At 40.1% G+C, this 16,143-nt stretch overlaps 1 protein-coding gene across 8 annotated transcripts in view; it reads left to right on the top strand.

The window, feature by feature from the left end:
- Positions 1 to 16,143, top strand: part of LMO7 (LIM domain 7) — a 139,322-nt gene that overhangs the window by 29,287 nt on the left and 93,892 nt on the right. For all 8 annotated transcript variants that reach the window (XM_074564052.1, XM_074564043.1, XM_074564035.1 and 5 more), the window contains exons 2-3: positions 7,558 to 7,628; positions 11,016 to 11,085. In XM_074564052.1, coding sequence (XP_074420153.1) covers positions 7,558 to 7,628; positions 11,016 to 11,085 — 141 coding nt within the window. The remainder of the gene's footprint in view (positions 1 to 7,557; positions 7,629 to 11,015; positions 11,086 to 16,143) is intronic.

Below are 16,143 nucleotides of genomic sequence, written 5' to 3'. Positions count from 1 at the left end.
TCAGATTGTATTTTTCTATGCAATTTGACAGAAGAGCTGAAAAAACAGAGTGTAAGCGGCTGATGAGTGGAGATTTATACTTCTCGCACCTTCCACAGCAGTAATCATGTGCCTCCTTGCGTGCCCCTTATTCATTGTTTTTCTTCATCTTTTGTAAAAATGTAGTTGTATGTTATTTCAGGAGTCTTGGCACGTCTGTCCAGAAGGCATACCACAATAAGACCCCATCATTATGCTGATGATAGAAAATAACAGTAAGACTTTTTCAATAATCAGTCATTTCCTTTTATAAATGCCTGTTCTGGTTTGTTATCAAAGGCAGTTTTGGCTGAAGATTGAAAAATTTCCACATCCTCTGAAATTAAACGATGCCCAGGGATTTGGGGTATGGGGTTAAACAGGAGACTACAGCTTTGCATTGAGCAATAGAGCAGGAATTATTCCAGCTGAAGAGCAGAAGCCTTACGGATACAAAGGGAGACATTCACATCGACCAGCATAAGTGATCAATGGCAAAAATATTCATCTCGTGGTAGATATTCATTCTTGGTAGATATTTTTCTTCTTATTTCTAGCCACCCCAGCTCTTTTGCTTAGTGGAGTCGTGCCTGTCATGGATTTTAGCAATGAATTTTGAGGACTTGAAATGAGGACCTCCCTTCTGTAGAAATCCAGGCCCTGCTTTTGACTCCTGTGCAGGTGTTAGGCTGGGCAGTGTCAGAAGTTCATTGCTGGGCAGCTGACCGGGAAAGCCTCTGTAGGTACCAGCTGCTCGAGCACTTGTTGACCTCTCGGGAGTTTGTTGGACCATGAATTAAATTGTAATCAGTAGGGAAGATAGCAGCACGGTTCCCTCTATGACTTTGGCTGTTGTAGACCTGGCATCCCTCCTGCTGCCAGAGGTGAAACGCCAGCAGTGTTCTCCCATGGGTGGAAGATGTGAATGCCTGTTCTTTCTCTACATCTTCCCAGGGCGCAAAATTCAGGGAGATAGATCATGCTTGCTTAAAAAATTAGCTGTTTTTTTTCTACTGCTTGACCTTGAGAAAACTAGTTACTGCTGTGGTCGGGCTGTTTGCTGCAACACCAAAGGCTTTCTACCCAAATGGCTCATTTTGCCACTTCTGTGTTCAAGATTGTGTGCAGCAACCCTCTGAATATGGTTCCTACCATCGCATAGAACAGAATCATAGAATGTGTTGGGTTGGAAGGGACCTTTAAAGGCCATCTAGTCCAACCCCCCTGCAGTAAGCAGGGACATCTTCAACTAGATCAGGTTGCTCAGAGCCTCATCAAGCCTGGCCTTGAATGTCTCCAGGGATGGGGCCTCCACCACCTCTCTGGGCAACCTGTTCCAGTGTCTCACCACCCTCAGTGTAAAGAACTTCTTCCTAATGTCTAATCTAAACCTACCCTGCTCTAGTTTAAAACCATTGCCCCTCATCCTATCGCTACATGCCCTTGCAAACAGCCCCTCCCCATCCTTCCTGTAGGCCCCCTTCAGGTACTGGAGGGCTGCTGTAAGGTCTCCCTGGAGCCTTCTCTTCTCCAGGCTGAACAACCCCAACTCTCTCAGACTGTCCTCATAGGAGAGGTGCTCCAGCCCTCGGACCATCTTCTTGGCCCCCCTCTGGACCTGCTCCAACAGGTCCATGTCCTTCTTGTGCTGAGGGCTCCAGAGCTGGACACAGTACTCCGGGTGGGGTCTCACGAGAGCAGAGTAAAGGGGCAGAATCACCTCTCTGGATCTGCTGGCCACACTTCTTTTGATGCAGCCCAGGATGCGATTGGCTTTCTGGGCTGCAAGCACACATTGTTGGCTCATGTCCAGCTTTTCATCCATGAGTATCCCCAAGTCCTCTTCAGCAGGGCTGCTCTCTATCACATCATCCCCCAGCCTATATTGATAATGAGGATTGTCCTGACCCAAGTGCAGGACCTTGCACTTGGCCTTGTTGAACTTTATAAGGTTTGCTCGGGCCTACCTCTCTAGTTCCTCCGGGTCCTTCTCCCCTGTCATGTACCCTTTGAGAAGGATTTGGATAAATCTGTTGACTACTGGAGTAAATTGTGGCAATGTTAGGGCTGTTTTCGTTTGTGGGTTTTGGGTTTTGGTTTTTTTTGTGGTTTTTGGTTTGTTGGTTTTTTTTTTTTTTTTTAAATTCAGAGAGAAAGAACCAGTGGGGAGGAGAAAACTGGACAGGAAGTCTGCAAAGGCCAAACACCACAAGCTCCTCACTTCAGAGCATAATGGCAGCATTTTTGTTGACAGCTACCATATATGCCGTTCAAGAGGGGCTCGTATCCTGCATGGCATTTAAAAGGGACTACAAATAGCTGTGAAGGGGGAGGCAGGACCTCTTGCAGGACTTTAGGTGTTGCATCTAAAGTGTCCCACAGAGCAGCTACTCATGGTCACAGTCCAGAAGAACCAAGAGTTCCTACTGAAACACAAGAGAGGAAAAGGTACCTACTGCTTTTGACAGATCCTACAAGGTAAAATTTGTCTGAGCTACAGCATGTTAGTGACAACTGTACATAAAATGCAGTGGGCTTGAAATAACGTATAAAACATGTCATGAATCTACTTCTAGGCCCTGCCAAACGGTACAGATGCCAGAGCATTGGGAGTTGCCTGAATGCTTGCTTGTTGGCTTGGGTGTAGCCTATATATCTCCCTGTGCGTCTTGCAGTAACAGTGCCGTTCTGGAATGATATATTGGATGAGGGTGGTTAGAGCCAAACAAGGGCTGTGAACGGAGCTGTGTAATGCTGGGATTATGTAAGGATGGAGCCATTTGCCGTGTCATCTGATCCAGATGTGACCAGAGGTAATCTGCCGAGGCGGGCCGTGTCACAGAAACCAGCAGGCGTAGACGAAATTCTGCAGTGGGGATCATACCGCAGCATCAGATTTGTATCCTTGTCCCAGTTCCCAGCAGCACGTGAGCACTCAGTCCTCTCTGCAGCATGATAAACTTGGCTTTTCTTGCCGCAGGGGACCTGAAGTTCATAAATCAGTGTAGTGTCCTTGAGGTCACCGTCTGATTAATTGCTTGTCCCATGAGATCCTTGCATGAGCCTGTATTTAGGCTGTCGCTGTCATGCATGGTTCAGTATTTCTTGAATATTCCATCCCTAACCTACGACCCTACATCAGGGAGCTGCGCGCTTCATGCTGGTGCAGTTAGAATTTCTCTCAAATTGGTGCATGGGGTCCTTGCATGGTTTGAGATGGTGGAGTCCGTATGGGGAGGTGGTAGAGGAGCTCTGAATGAGATGGAGAGAGCGCGGCTGGCCAGCGTGAACTGTGGAGCCGGCTGGATGGTGAGTACCTGGCTCCTCTGCAGCAAGGCATCGTTTAGGTGACAGGCTGGTTAGGCTGCAGTGCCGCCTCCTTGTTTCTGAGCAGCTAACGCTTTTGTGACGGAGAATGGGTTAGCTAGCGTGCCTGTATTTGTGGTGTCAGTCTTGCATTGGATGGGGAAGAGTCTAGCTTTGGTGTTTCCACCACTGCAAAGTTAAATTGAGAAACCTGCCTCTTCTGAATTGCACGTGGTGGTATGTATGGGAAGCCAACCCATTTGAAAACGTCTGCCGTCCTGTGGTGGAACTGCCTTTCTGCTGAAGCCATTCAAACCCGTGTAAACCATGGAAGCAACGTGACATGAACTCCCTTAGTATTTTTTACTAACACTGAAAAATCTTTCAATTTTGAATAGCTTTTAAGGCAAAGAATGCCTATTATGATCAGCTATATTTGGCTTCTAGTAGAACAAGCCAAAGAAATGTACTCAATGTTAATTTTGGTACTGAGGCGTATAATCAGTGTATTCTTCTGTGCTGGGTGCTTTTTGTTCAGTCCATCGTGATTTTGATGTCATGCCATCTTCAGAACGGTTGACGTCTGGTTATTTCTTCTTGATTTGCCTCCTCCTACAGGAATCACAGCAAACCTGAAATTAAACTAGCCCTCTGTGCGTGTGTGTGTGTGTAAGCATTTTTTTAAATGTCTAAATTTAAGTAAAGACCTTGATTTGCATACTGTTTGAAGTAAATTGCTTGGACCTGGCAATTGCAAGTTACCAAAGTATTTGGGGACGCTGACTTACAAAAATAAAATCAAACTGTTTTACAGCAGCAATTAAATGTGATTTTATGATATAGCCTTTAATTATGTCATTGCTCTCTTTCTATCAAAAAGGCAGAGGATGAAGCAGAATAGATTCATCTGAATGAAGGAGAGAAAAGAGACATAATTTGAAAAGAGATGTTGTTCAAACATGGATAAAAAACACTTTTGCAAGATATTGCCTTTATTATTTGGTAGCTCACATGGCCTAAGTGGTTGAAAAATTGTCCAAAATCAATTATGTCTATTACATAAGAGTACCACACCCAGTATAACCAGTTTTAATGAATAAACAGTGACTCACAAATCGTAGACATTGTTTGAAGATGTAATATCTCAGGTTGGGATTCATTTTGTCTTACTCAAGTTCTTAAAAGTCAGAGAACTCTGAGCCAGTCCATGGCTTTCCTTTTTTTTTTTTTTTTTTTTTTTTAAAATGATACTTGGTTCCTATGTAGGCTATGGTAGTTACAGCTGTGCTTGATGCCTTGCAGTGAGTATAAGCCAGATGAAATTCTGTGCTGAGAAAAGTCCTCCATCTCTGTACAGAAGCTGGGTTTAAAATGGAGTACTTATTTTTGTGACATCAACAAATTCAAGGTGTTGTGCAACCTGGAAACGTTTCGGTTTCAAGCCACCAGTGTTAAATTGTTCCTTGAGAATACCTCTTAATTACTTAATTATTAGTTATCCTTTAAAAGTCAATATTAATGAAACCTAACTTGGCAGTATCGACGCCTTTATTGTAATGTCAACAAACCACGTAGTCGTCAAAATCTGAGGGTCACAAGATCGGTCTGGCAGCTCCATCTTGTTTATCAAATCAGTGTTGATTGCCGCAGTGGCTGCACAAATAACTTAGTCAAAATGCTTCCAGTGTAATGCCCTCTAATGTAATTTTAAGAGGTCTGCAAGTCTAATAGTAGCATTTACAAGCTTGTACTCAAGTTGGACTCTCTTCTTGTTCAAGGGTGGCTTCTAGTTACCTGAGGTCATGTGCCTGAAGACTTTGTGGCAGTCAGAAATGTTCCACACTCCATTTTGGAGACTGAGGTGGTGGTGTTTTTTTTTTTTTGTGGAAAAGACCACAAGACGCACCATGAAAACATGATTATGCACTGCAGCGTGGCACTCTTGCGTTCTGTGTCTTCAGTGGCATGTGCTGCTTGACTTCCGGAGAATAATATTTGAGGAGTGATCTCCTTAGCTACATGCTGCGGTTCTAGTTTTTTGGTTTTGGTTTTTTTTTTTTTTTAAGGAATTTCAGTGTGAATGTTGTTTGTGGATATATAAGACATTGCAGCTTTGGGATGGGCCCAACTCTAGGTGAAGGAACCATCTCACCATCTACTGCATGCATGACTTACCAGTGAACTGTCTATATAAAACCAAACATTAGGACTGTGTAGTCCTGTAGATGTCAGCGGCAACTCCAGAATGAGAATAACTTTTGGACTCTAAGAACTTGTTGGAGTTTGAAACAAAACCGTAAAGCCAGACCCCTATGCTACAGCCCCTATTGCAGTACAGTTCTGCTGTATAACATGCCAACTTCAAGTTTCTAGCTTGCAGAATGAAGGGCTTAATTTATAACCCATATTTCCCATTACCTAGGGAACACAAATGTTTATATTTAAACTTTCAGTGATGTTATGCTACATTTGCTAGTTTCCTCAAAATTATTATTTCTAAATATAACAGCTTTCTATAGAAATTTGGAAGCAAAAAGCCGTATTTTATTAGAGATAAGGGTAACTTTCAGATGCTGTGTTTTGAAATGATTCTTGAAAACGATATGACTAAGATGCAACATCTACTCTTCTTTAAGAACAGACTGTTAAAGGAATATTGTATAAAATGAAGTTCTCCCAGGGGAATCACTGTCATCTTTTGTTGTTAAAAATTTTGGGGTTGATTCCCTTCCCGAACCCCACCTACCTGAACCTGCATGTTGAAATTTTTCTGATGTCAAGTTGGTTTGTCATAATTCTTTCTCGCTCCTTATTTGTTAAATCCTAGGGCAAAAAACCTAAACCCTAAAGAAGATTTTTGTAACATCTAAATTTGTTCTGAAGAGGGAGATAGAAGTTACAGCTTTTTAATTAAAAAATAACTTATATAAAAACTACTTGCTTAAATTCTAGCATTTCTGGTGTTACTATAATTCCTTTTGCAATTTAGGAAAAAAATAATAGGGTGATAATGTAACAGGTCCTTAAAGAGCCGCATCCTCTCCTTTGCTCTTTTACCAAGCACAGCTCATTTGTTTCGCTACTAATTTCCTTAATTACTGTGGTAACCAGTAGCTTTAGTCTGGATGCACGCAGGTTCCACAGCACATTTAATTGTGTGCCTGAAGTCCTGTGAAGTATCGGGGATGGTCAGGATCCCCAAAGGGAGGTTCATAATTACCTGGTGACCTCTAAGCTCAAACACGGTGACCTCTAAGCTCAAACAAATACCCTTCCTAGTCTTCGATTCCTATACCCAACTGGGATAAAACTCTCTTTTGTACTATTTTAGGAATGTTGACTCCTTTTCTGACTTATGTGTGGGTTACTAATCTGGGTGTTTAGAAGAAATCTGCCAAATGTAGTCCCTTCAAGGGATGGGGGCAGAGAAGGAATCTAGTAAGAAGAATCCAAGTGAGTTTAGACTTGAGCAGGGTCTCGTTGATGGTCTCGTTCAAGATGGAGGGAGTTTATGCCGGGAGCAAATCTCTTCTCTCTCTTTTTTTTTTTTTTTTTTTTTTTTGGTGGAAAACAACTGCTGAAAACCTGTAGGCAATGCTTTTGGCATTGGGTATCTTAAATCTTTTATAAGACATTGTTCTTGTTCACTGCTTTTCACTCTGAATATGAAAAGTAGTCCCATTAGTATAGTCTTACGGCTTGCCAAGTAATGGGAATTGATGTGCACGTGGTAATACAGACTTGCCAGAGTGGTTCTTTAGTCACACTGCCTTAGGTGCAAGTGGCAGGAAAAAAAACAACCCCATTAAAATACTTTGTGCCAGATATCATGAGTATACACGCTGTAATATGAAGTGGGAGATAAAAGACTTTTTCTCTCTTTTGCACTTCTGCTTGAAATTTACTTTATTCTTTTCAATGTGGCTGGTATTGCTTTAGAAAATAAGAAGTATCCCCACAGAATTTAGCTGAAGATTGTTTTACACTAGAGGAAACTACTTAAAGATGTTGGATCTGACTTCTTTTGAGGCATGAAGAACTAGTTTTCAAATGCTTCTTTTGAAATTAATATAAGAAAATAATACTATGAACTAAGTGTTGAATCAAAAAGTTTTTGCTGGTTTACTGGTTTTTTTCTTTCTTTTTTTTTTTTTTTTTTGTACTACTTAGATACTCTTGCTAGTCCTGATTTTCTGTACGTGTCCAACTAACTCTGAATTCTTATTTTCACAGACAGTTACTGGGAAAAGCTTTGGAACCAAAGACTTTCGAGCAGCTCTAGAAAATGGAGTCCTGTTGTGCGAGTGAGTATTGACTAATCTACGTAGGAATCCTTCAGGTTAACATCAGTTGGCCTCTTTCCTTGCTGGACTCTGATTTTTTTTTTTATTATTATTATTATTTTTTTGAAGTACCAAACGTATTTTGTAATAAATACATATTATTTATTTATTTATTTTTAATACCTGTTGTTTGCCGTGGGAAGGAAGAACAGCTTTCAGACATCCTCTTTCTAGATCTAAATGTTCCATGTGTTGTCCCACACACTTTTTCATGTGTTATTGGCAGGGTTGTGCTGATCCTCTGATTGGTTATCAGAGAGATGTGCTGATCTGTTGATTGGTTATAATGCTCCTGGTATCACTGGGCTTTCTCTTCAGTTTGTGCAAGGTGGTGTGGCCATGGCTTGGATCAAAGCACTCGGTTACCCCTATACCCACTGCTGTTGTTTGGGTTTGGGTTTTTGTCCTCCATCCCTACCGCCTTGTAAGAAATTATCATAAACTGTGTGTGTTGCTGGTTCTCTAAATCCTGAAAGCTACCTGTTCCTACCAGAGAACTTTATACTCAGGAAGTTTTCTTTTAAAAAGTACCTTTCAGAAGTGAACTTTATAAAACTGTAAATTAAAGATAACAGGCAGGCATTTGATTTCATGTGCTATTACTTGCAAATACTGTTCTTGTGGTTACATCCAAGTATCTCAATAATGTAGAATCTATTGGATGTCACTTGGCATGCTTTATAAAAACATACTTTAAAAAAAAACCAAAACCAAACCCAAACACAAAAAAACAACAAACAAAACCCAAACACTTTAGGATGATAAAAGTAAGTGGATTGCGTCTCAGCATAACGTAGAAATATGTTGTTATGTATGTGCCCCTGCAGTCCAGGTTTCAGTACTTTCCAGGCTGACATAGTTATTGCCTTCAACAACAAACTCTGACCTCAGCTGTTTTTGGAGTGCTTGCTCTAAAAGGCTTCCTTGTGCTTATATATTATAGGCTTGGTAATAATGAGACTTGTCTGGTTTCGTTGCTAGACTGAGTCAGAGGTGTAAAATGTCCACTCGTCAGGTCTCTTCTACATATCTGTAATTGGTTTTGTACTTACTGGAACAGGTTTCCAGGACTGGAAGTGGTGCTAATCCCTTAGTATTTTAAGGAACGGCAGGTGTAAATGTCATTAGAATGCCAGTGCAAGAGAAATCTCATTAGAGAACTACCTGGGACGCTTAAAAAAAACTATCTCAAATCTCAAAGCCACTCTTAGTTCAGTCAAGCTAACTTTCAGAAAATATTTATAAAGGTTCAGTTCTCTGGCTTTTTTTTTTTTTAACTATATATCAAAAATAACAAAAGCAAATGCAAAAAGGGAACGTTCCCGCATTTTCCCTTCTGTGACTATTACTGCGTTTTCTCTCCTTGCCTTTGTTTTTCTCTTTGGGTCCTTTGCCCATCCAGTCTATCTTGCTAGTCGCTTCTGCGGTTATCTTTGTGATATGGGGGAGTTGATTCATTTTGCATGGTGTTGTAGAGATGTATTTTCATTTCTTATGTAATCAAATGTTAACTAGACAAATGTGGTAATCAAAATAGTTTATATTTTTAATAAGGTATTTTTTTCAGGTATGTATTTAGTGGGAAGTGTGTATTGTATTCAGCTGTAACTTTTAAATAATGCCTTTAAGAATTGGCAATGAACTAATACATTCTAATCCTCTGATATCTTCATTGTTGAGGCTTATTTGGCAAAAGAATATGAGTCTCCATCTGCCAAATGCAAATCAGTTAAATTTATCTGTAATTAATAGCCATATGCAAGAAAAAACATCCTCTAATTTCTTCAGCTGAGCAGCTTGCCTTAGGAGGCATGCAACTTTCTTTAAAGCAAAAGAAGCCTCATTATGTTGCACTAAATCATGTAGCTGTCCTCCTGTGTCATAATTTTAAATTTGACATACTTGAATACAATTTACATAGAAATCCTGTGGAAACAGGAAAAAAAGCAAGATGGGAAAGGTTTTCAAATCTCCAGTTTTCACCAAAGTCAATAGAGTGAAAGATCTTAAATAACTGAGACAAACTAGACATGACGTTACTCATTTCCTTAGTTCACCTGTGACATGGCTAATTTAGCATCCACAGATATATTACCTCTGGAGACGGTATATTTGACTTAAATTATATCAGTTTTGAATGCAAACTTTTCTCTTGAATTCCACCTCAACAGATCACTTTTTTTTTTTGTTGTTTTTGGAAAAGTCATCAAATGTGTTTTGTTTACCAAATAACTTAATGCAGTTGAAAAATCACAGGACCTGCAGCCATTATTCCTTCTTCTGCAGGCACTTAGAAATCTATCCTCTATTCCAGTGTGTATAGGTAAACTCTGTTATTTGTGTTTATTTTCCAAAGACATTTGCTGCTTGAGCAAAAAATGCCTTTTCCCACATAGAGCTTTAAACTCTAGGTCCCGACTCTGCATTGGCGTGGGTAGATCACAAAACCTTGCTGATGCTTTGTGTGGGGTAAAGGGTCTGCCCAGACAAGCGGCAACAAGAAGAGGGCGCAAGTCCAAAATCCTCAAAGGTATACAGGCAGATGAAGTCTGCAGGGTGTCCTAAGGTCCCCGTTCTCTGTTGATCCTGTGGTCTAGCGTGTAATTTGGTGAACCACAGTATTTCCCTACCTCCATGACTGAAAACCTGGGTATAAAGGTGCCTCATCCTCACTGCAGGACAAGGTATGCGTTCGGGCTTGTGTATTCAACAGTGTTGCATTAGTCTGTCCTATCTTCCCAGTTTAATTATGAATTTTATGTCAAGTGAGAGTGATATGAGGCACAATCTCTTCTGCTGAGACTGAAAATGACTTGTGCATGTCAATTATATGTGCCAAAAATGGTTGTTGCAGGCATCATGCTTGACAGCATTATGAAAGTTGAGTTGGTTTCCTACACTTAGAGCAATATCAGTGCTTTCACACTGGACTCTGAAAATTAATATTCAGATATATTTTTGACATCTTCTGCATCATAATTTTTATGTGAGGAAAATCTTTAAATGGGAAATTTGCCTCTAATTCTACTACATGAGTGGTGATGTTAAACACAGATCTTCTGCCTACGCCAATGCAGTCATTTTCTTTTCTTCTTTCTCACCTTACAGTTCTTGGGAATCTCGTGTGTGTGTGACTTGTCCCTTTTTTGCTTCTGCAATCTGTTGTTGCTTGTCACTTCTTGGAAAACCGATTTAAAAAATAAATTAGGGGGCGTTTGTAGGTGCAAATTTACTTGGTTCAAGTGGTATAAGGTAGGACTATATGCAAAATACTTCTTAATAAGTATTGATGCTCATGCCTAAATAAACTTGATGATGTAACAGAAAAATCATATGACTTCTTTCTAGTTTGATTAACAAGATCAAACCTGGTATCGTTAAGAAGATCAATCGTCTGTCAACTCCAATAGCTGGCTTGGTAAGTAATGACATCAAATCTAGTATCTTGGGATGTGACACCAAGTTATATTTGTTTTTTAATGAGCACTCTCTTGCCTACTGTTCTTCCATGGTCTTGCTACCAAAACCTACTAAGTTCTCAAAATTTTAGCTCCATTTCCATTTTTGTTTAAAATTTTACCATTTATACATTGAATTTGACCGCAAAGGTTATGTGTTCTGTGATTTGGATCTGTAACTTTAATCAGCTTGTCACTGCTTGAATCGCTATCGTTCCCAGATGTATCAAGCACTGATTGCTCCTGTCCACAAACATATATAGCATTTTCTGTCTTTATGTAAAGGCCACCATACTACTTTATATTTTCAAGCCACTTCACATGTCCCTTTATTAGGGAATGGCCAGACGAGGAAGCGTTCTCTGTAACTGGAGTATTTTTAGAATCTGCTTCTCCCCACCCACAGCAAAGCTTAGGTTGCATTAAAATAACTCTGATGATGCAAAGATCTCTCTTCAGGCTTCAGTTGAGGGATTTGCCAATGTTTTGGCTGTAAATCACGTTGTTGGGGGGGTGAGGGGGGAGATACCATGTAATCGTTTTCACAGGAAATTTAAAAGATTTCCTCTATGCTCTTTGGCAAATTTGCAGGCCAGAGAGCGTAGGATAAATTTTGTAGCCATTTAGCATCAGAAACTCTTTTGTGTGTAAACGAATTAAAATAATTTTTTCTTCACCATTTTCTCTTTTTCCCCCTACAAAAACCTTGTTGGCTCTTCGTGTCTCTAGGGTATCTAGGCCATTTAGTCCTGTCACAAGAATTATTGGTCTCATCTTACAAGACCCAAGGTGAACAGGGACCATATGCGTGATTCCTGTAATAAACAGAAAATCCCACTTTATGGTAAACATGCAATCTCAACATTAGGGAAAGTTACCTGATTTCTTAATAGGAGTAGAATGCAAAACATCTCTAGATACTTTTATTTATGTGTTTTAATGGATGAGCTAACAAAACATCTGCTTTTGCTGGTCAACTGTGTATCTCATTAGAGAAGAAGTGTAGTTAACTTGTCTGGAGGTCATAAGATTGGATTAAGTTGCCATATATTATTGTACAAGCTGAGAACGTGCATTTCCACATCAAACGAATGTAGAAAGTATTAGTCGCCTTTGTCCCAGAAAAGCTCAGGGTATTAGGCTTGCGAATAATGAGTGCTGCACATTCTTTTCCCGTGAGCCATCCAAAAAAGAATCCAAATGAAAACAAAATCATTCTGGGGAGGACAGCACAGTTATTCTATCAGCAGTTTGAGTGCCTAAGTGGCCTCTGAAGTAGCCATTTGATCCAAACCATAAAACCATAGGCTAGATTTCATTTTTGTGGTGACTTAAGAGTTGTCTTGAATCACATAACTGTGAGAACTCTTGTTTTTATATGCTTTTTCTCGTTTGTTACCAGACGAAAAAATTTGGAGTATTCATTAGGTGCGTAGTTTATATCTTACTTGTAGTGTATTATTGTTCCTTCAAGTTGTTTCTCGTTCATACAAGCCTTAAAAAATAGGAAAGGGGAGAAAAGGTGAATGATTCTCCTAAACCAAGATCATCCAGTGGTATTGTTGTTAAAATACCACTTGAGGATAGTAATTGAGAGAGCTGATGTTTTGTGCTAACCCGTGGAAAAGATTTTAACATAAATACTTCAGTAGGGAAGATCATGATTGAGGGCCATAATGGGAGGATTTCAGAAGATGGTGCTTACGATGGCAATAGTGTGAGTGGAGATGTGTTTTCCGAGACTTGAGAGGAATGCTCAGTTATACCAGCTTTGAAGAGCCCAGCTTTCATCCCGGCACGGAAAACTCAAACCAAAAATGATGGGTTTCTTGCATTTACAGAAAAGCAAGCATTGATATCTGACAGGGTTGGGATACTGTGGCTGGTGAACCATAGGATTCAGGGATGGAAACAGCTTGTTAAGGAATTAGCCGGTAGGCTTGCTTGCCATGTTCTGGAAATATTTTCATTGCTTGGAAGTTGCTTCTCTCACAAATCTGCTTCTAGATAGTGTTTTGTGTGGTTTCATATATATAATTCTATGGCTCTCACTTCTGGTGTTCTCAGTGTCTTTCAGTCTTGCATTAATTGCTCCCCACCAAGCCTTTATGAGATTTAGAAATGACTGAAAGGGGGACTTTTTTTTTTTTTTTTTTTTTTTTTAAAAACCAGATGGAAATTTTAACTTCAAGAGATGGCTTTTTTTTTTTTTTCTTAAAGGGTAAACAGATGCCGGAACTTCAATTTGGGTGTCACAAATCCTGTAATCTGAACATCTTTTGATCACGTTCTTCCTACAGCTTCTTCGTGGCCCTGTAGACTCGTGTCCTCAAGTCCATTCCCAAAGCATTTTATGCATTCATCATTGGGCAACTAGCATCCATTTCTCTCCTGGCTTTTCTGATTAAAAGGAAACAAAGAACCTGTTTTCTTGACAGTTTTGTGGAGTCTGATTATCAGCAGGAAACAAATGCTTTAAAAGACATCTTGTTTCTTTTTTTTTTTTTTTTCTTCCTCCTTTGTTTTCTTCCCCTCCAGGAATTTCTTCAGGTTTGGTTTTGTTCCCTAGGGAGTTAATATATTTGACTTCCATATAAGTGTGTTTTTTAAGTATTGTGTTCACTTCAAATACTTGGCAGGTTTTTTCAGCAATACAGAAATACAGTGTTCAACAGGCATCTTCGGTTTAATCTCCAGAAGGGTTTCATTATAGCGTTTCTTTGACTTCATGGTTATTTTGAAAACAATTTTTTTGATTTAAATAGGAAGCGAAAGCCTATATGAATAACGAAACATTCTGTTTTATATGGAATATTGTGTGCATACTCTTTTGTATTGAGTTAGGGTGAGGTGCTTTTTGTTTGTTTGTTTTTTTTTAAGTGAAGGAAATGCATTATTAATTTGTTATGTCACATTTACTTTTATGACGTCTCAGTTATCATAAAATCTAATAGGAGCTTTATTTTAGCAGTATTGCCTAAATTCCAAGCGCATTTCGGACAACTGAATATAAGCCTTAGCTTTCACCTTTAGTTCGATTATACTGCTCTCTAGCAATACTTTTTTTTTTTTTTTGGATGTGGATCGCAGTGGTTCAGGTATAATCATGGTGGAACGGATAAATAAATACATGTGTCTTGATGATTAAATATTGAAATGAAACTCTGCATTCAGTTAACAGAAAAAAATGTTGAATGGTTAACAGGCAAGCATAAAAAAATTTATTAAACTTACCCCCAGTTTGGCATGGTGCAGGAAGGCTGGGCTGCAGCTTGCGTGGGAAGGTTTATTAAAACTTTTTGGGAAAGGAGAGTTGGACTCGGCCATAACTTGATCTCCCTCAAGAAGCTTGCTGCTCTGTTTCTCTTCTGAGGCACGTGCCTTCCACAGTTTGGGTGAGACCTAGCCATCACCTTAGCTATGTTTATCTATTCATTTCTGTTCCAGTTTGGAAAACTGAACTGCTTCATGGGGGGTAAGGCGAGTACCGGAGCTGTTGCAGGGAAGTGGTGGCCAAAGACAGGTGACCGAAGAAATGTCCATGCAGCTCTTGAGGTGGTTTCCTGAGCAATGAGGCGTGCCATCTGCAGGGTGCAAAGGACTAACTCCAGCAGTAGTCACAGAAAGATGCCTCTTGCAGCAGGTTGATTTTTAACAGCACACGGCAGATTTTGGAGACGGTCATGTTCTTGTAGGTTTCCCAAAGGGGAATTAACTGGGACGTGGCTGTTGATTTGTTTGCTTTAATTTTGGCCTTTTTTTTTTTTTTTTAAATGCCACTTAAGACCTTTTCACTAAAATAGTTTCTGGAAAAGTAAAATTTAATTTCTGCTTATTTTTCAAACCGTTCAAAACACACAGTTTGTGTAAAGAGCAATGCATGTATTTTTCCCTAGTATGTCAGAGCAGGCAAGCAAACTGGATCAGAGGTAGCAGTTCCTGAAGTCCTCCGGCATTTCTGGGGGACGTGGTAAGAGTAACCAAAAGGTCAGAGGATTGCAGAAGTTGGGGTTTCATTATGCACAGTAGTGTAAGTGCAGTCTGCCTTAAAAATCTGCTTTTTCTGGTCCATACTTATATGAAATAGAGATGGTATTTAAAGAATATGACTCAAATTGATAAATCTTGCTGGGTTCAGATCCTGCAAAATGATTTTGCTTGGAGTTCTTGGGGGGCGGGGGTGGGGGGGGGAATAAAATGAATGCTTAGCAAAAGCAAACCCAAAGAAAACAAGCTTCTCAACACATACGGGCTTTTCAGCTTGAATCCCAGCATGTGAGATGGTTTGGATATAATCGCATGAGGGGGAGGACTTTGTGGTCTGACGACATATTTTCCAGCACGGCTCTGCTGAGCTTTTTCAGAGGCGCATCTCTGGCTGCAGCGCCGTTGTTCCCCAGAAATGTCACGTTTCCAGCTCAGTTGGCTGAACGCAGAGAATCATAAACTGGGATGGAAGACATAAGACATTATGAGACAGTGGAAAGATGAATGAGTTTTGTACAGTATATGCGAGCTCAACGTATCTGTCAGAATAATGCATTGCTCATTGCTTAGGAGGAATAACCGTGTGCTCTGTAGCAAGGCAAAATTTTAGCTAAAGTAAGTTTCCAGCTGAGACCAGGTGGCGAAGCAAACTCAGAGTCAGAGTCAGCATTTCCTGTGGAGAGTGATAGCTGATGGGGACCTTGCCTTGCAACGTACCAATTTGGTCTTCTAAGACCATCTGTCTTTCCTTGCAGCTCCTGTGAGTAAGATGGAAGTGCAACGCTTTGCTCTGGGGTCGGGAAGCATTTCATCACATCAGAGGTGTGAGGGCTGTGGTCAAACCACAGGGCAGAGTAGAAAGCTATTGGATTTTTAGAATTGTAAATGAAATGCCATTAGCGTTGTGTTTGGGGGGGGGCTTTTTCTTTTTTTTTTTCTTTTTTTTTTTTTTTTCCTTTTAAACGCTGGTCCTTCATTTCAAACGAGTAGAGATGTTGCTAACTCTGACTGCCTCAATGTGAGTGCTGGAT

This window comes from Larus michahellis, chromosome 1 (genome assembly GCF_964199755.1).
Source record: "Larus michahellis chromosome 1, bLarMic1.1, whole genome shotgun sequence".
Classification (NCBI taxonomy): domain Eukaryota; kingdom Metazoa; phylum Chordata; class Aves; order Charadriiformes; family Laridae; genus Larus; species Larus michahellis.
Note: the sequence above shows the minus strand (reverse complement) of the source record. Positions and strands in the feature narration are given on the sequence as shown.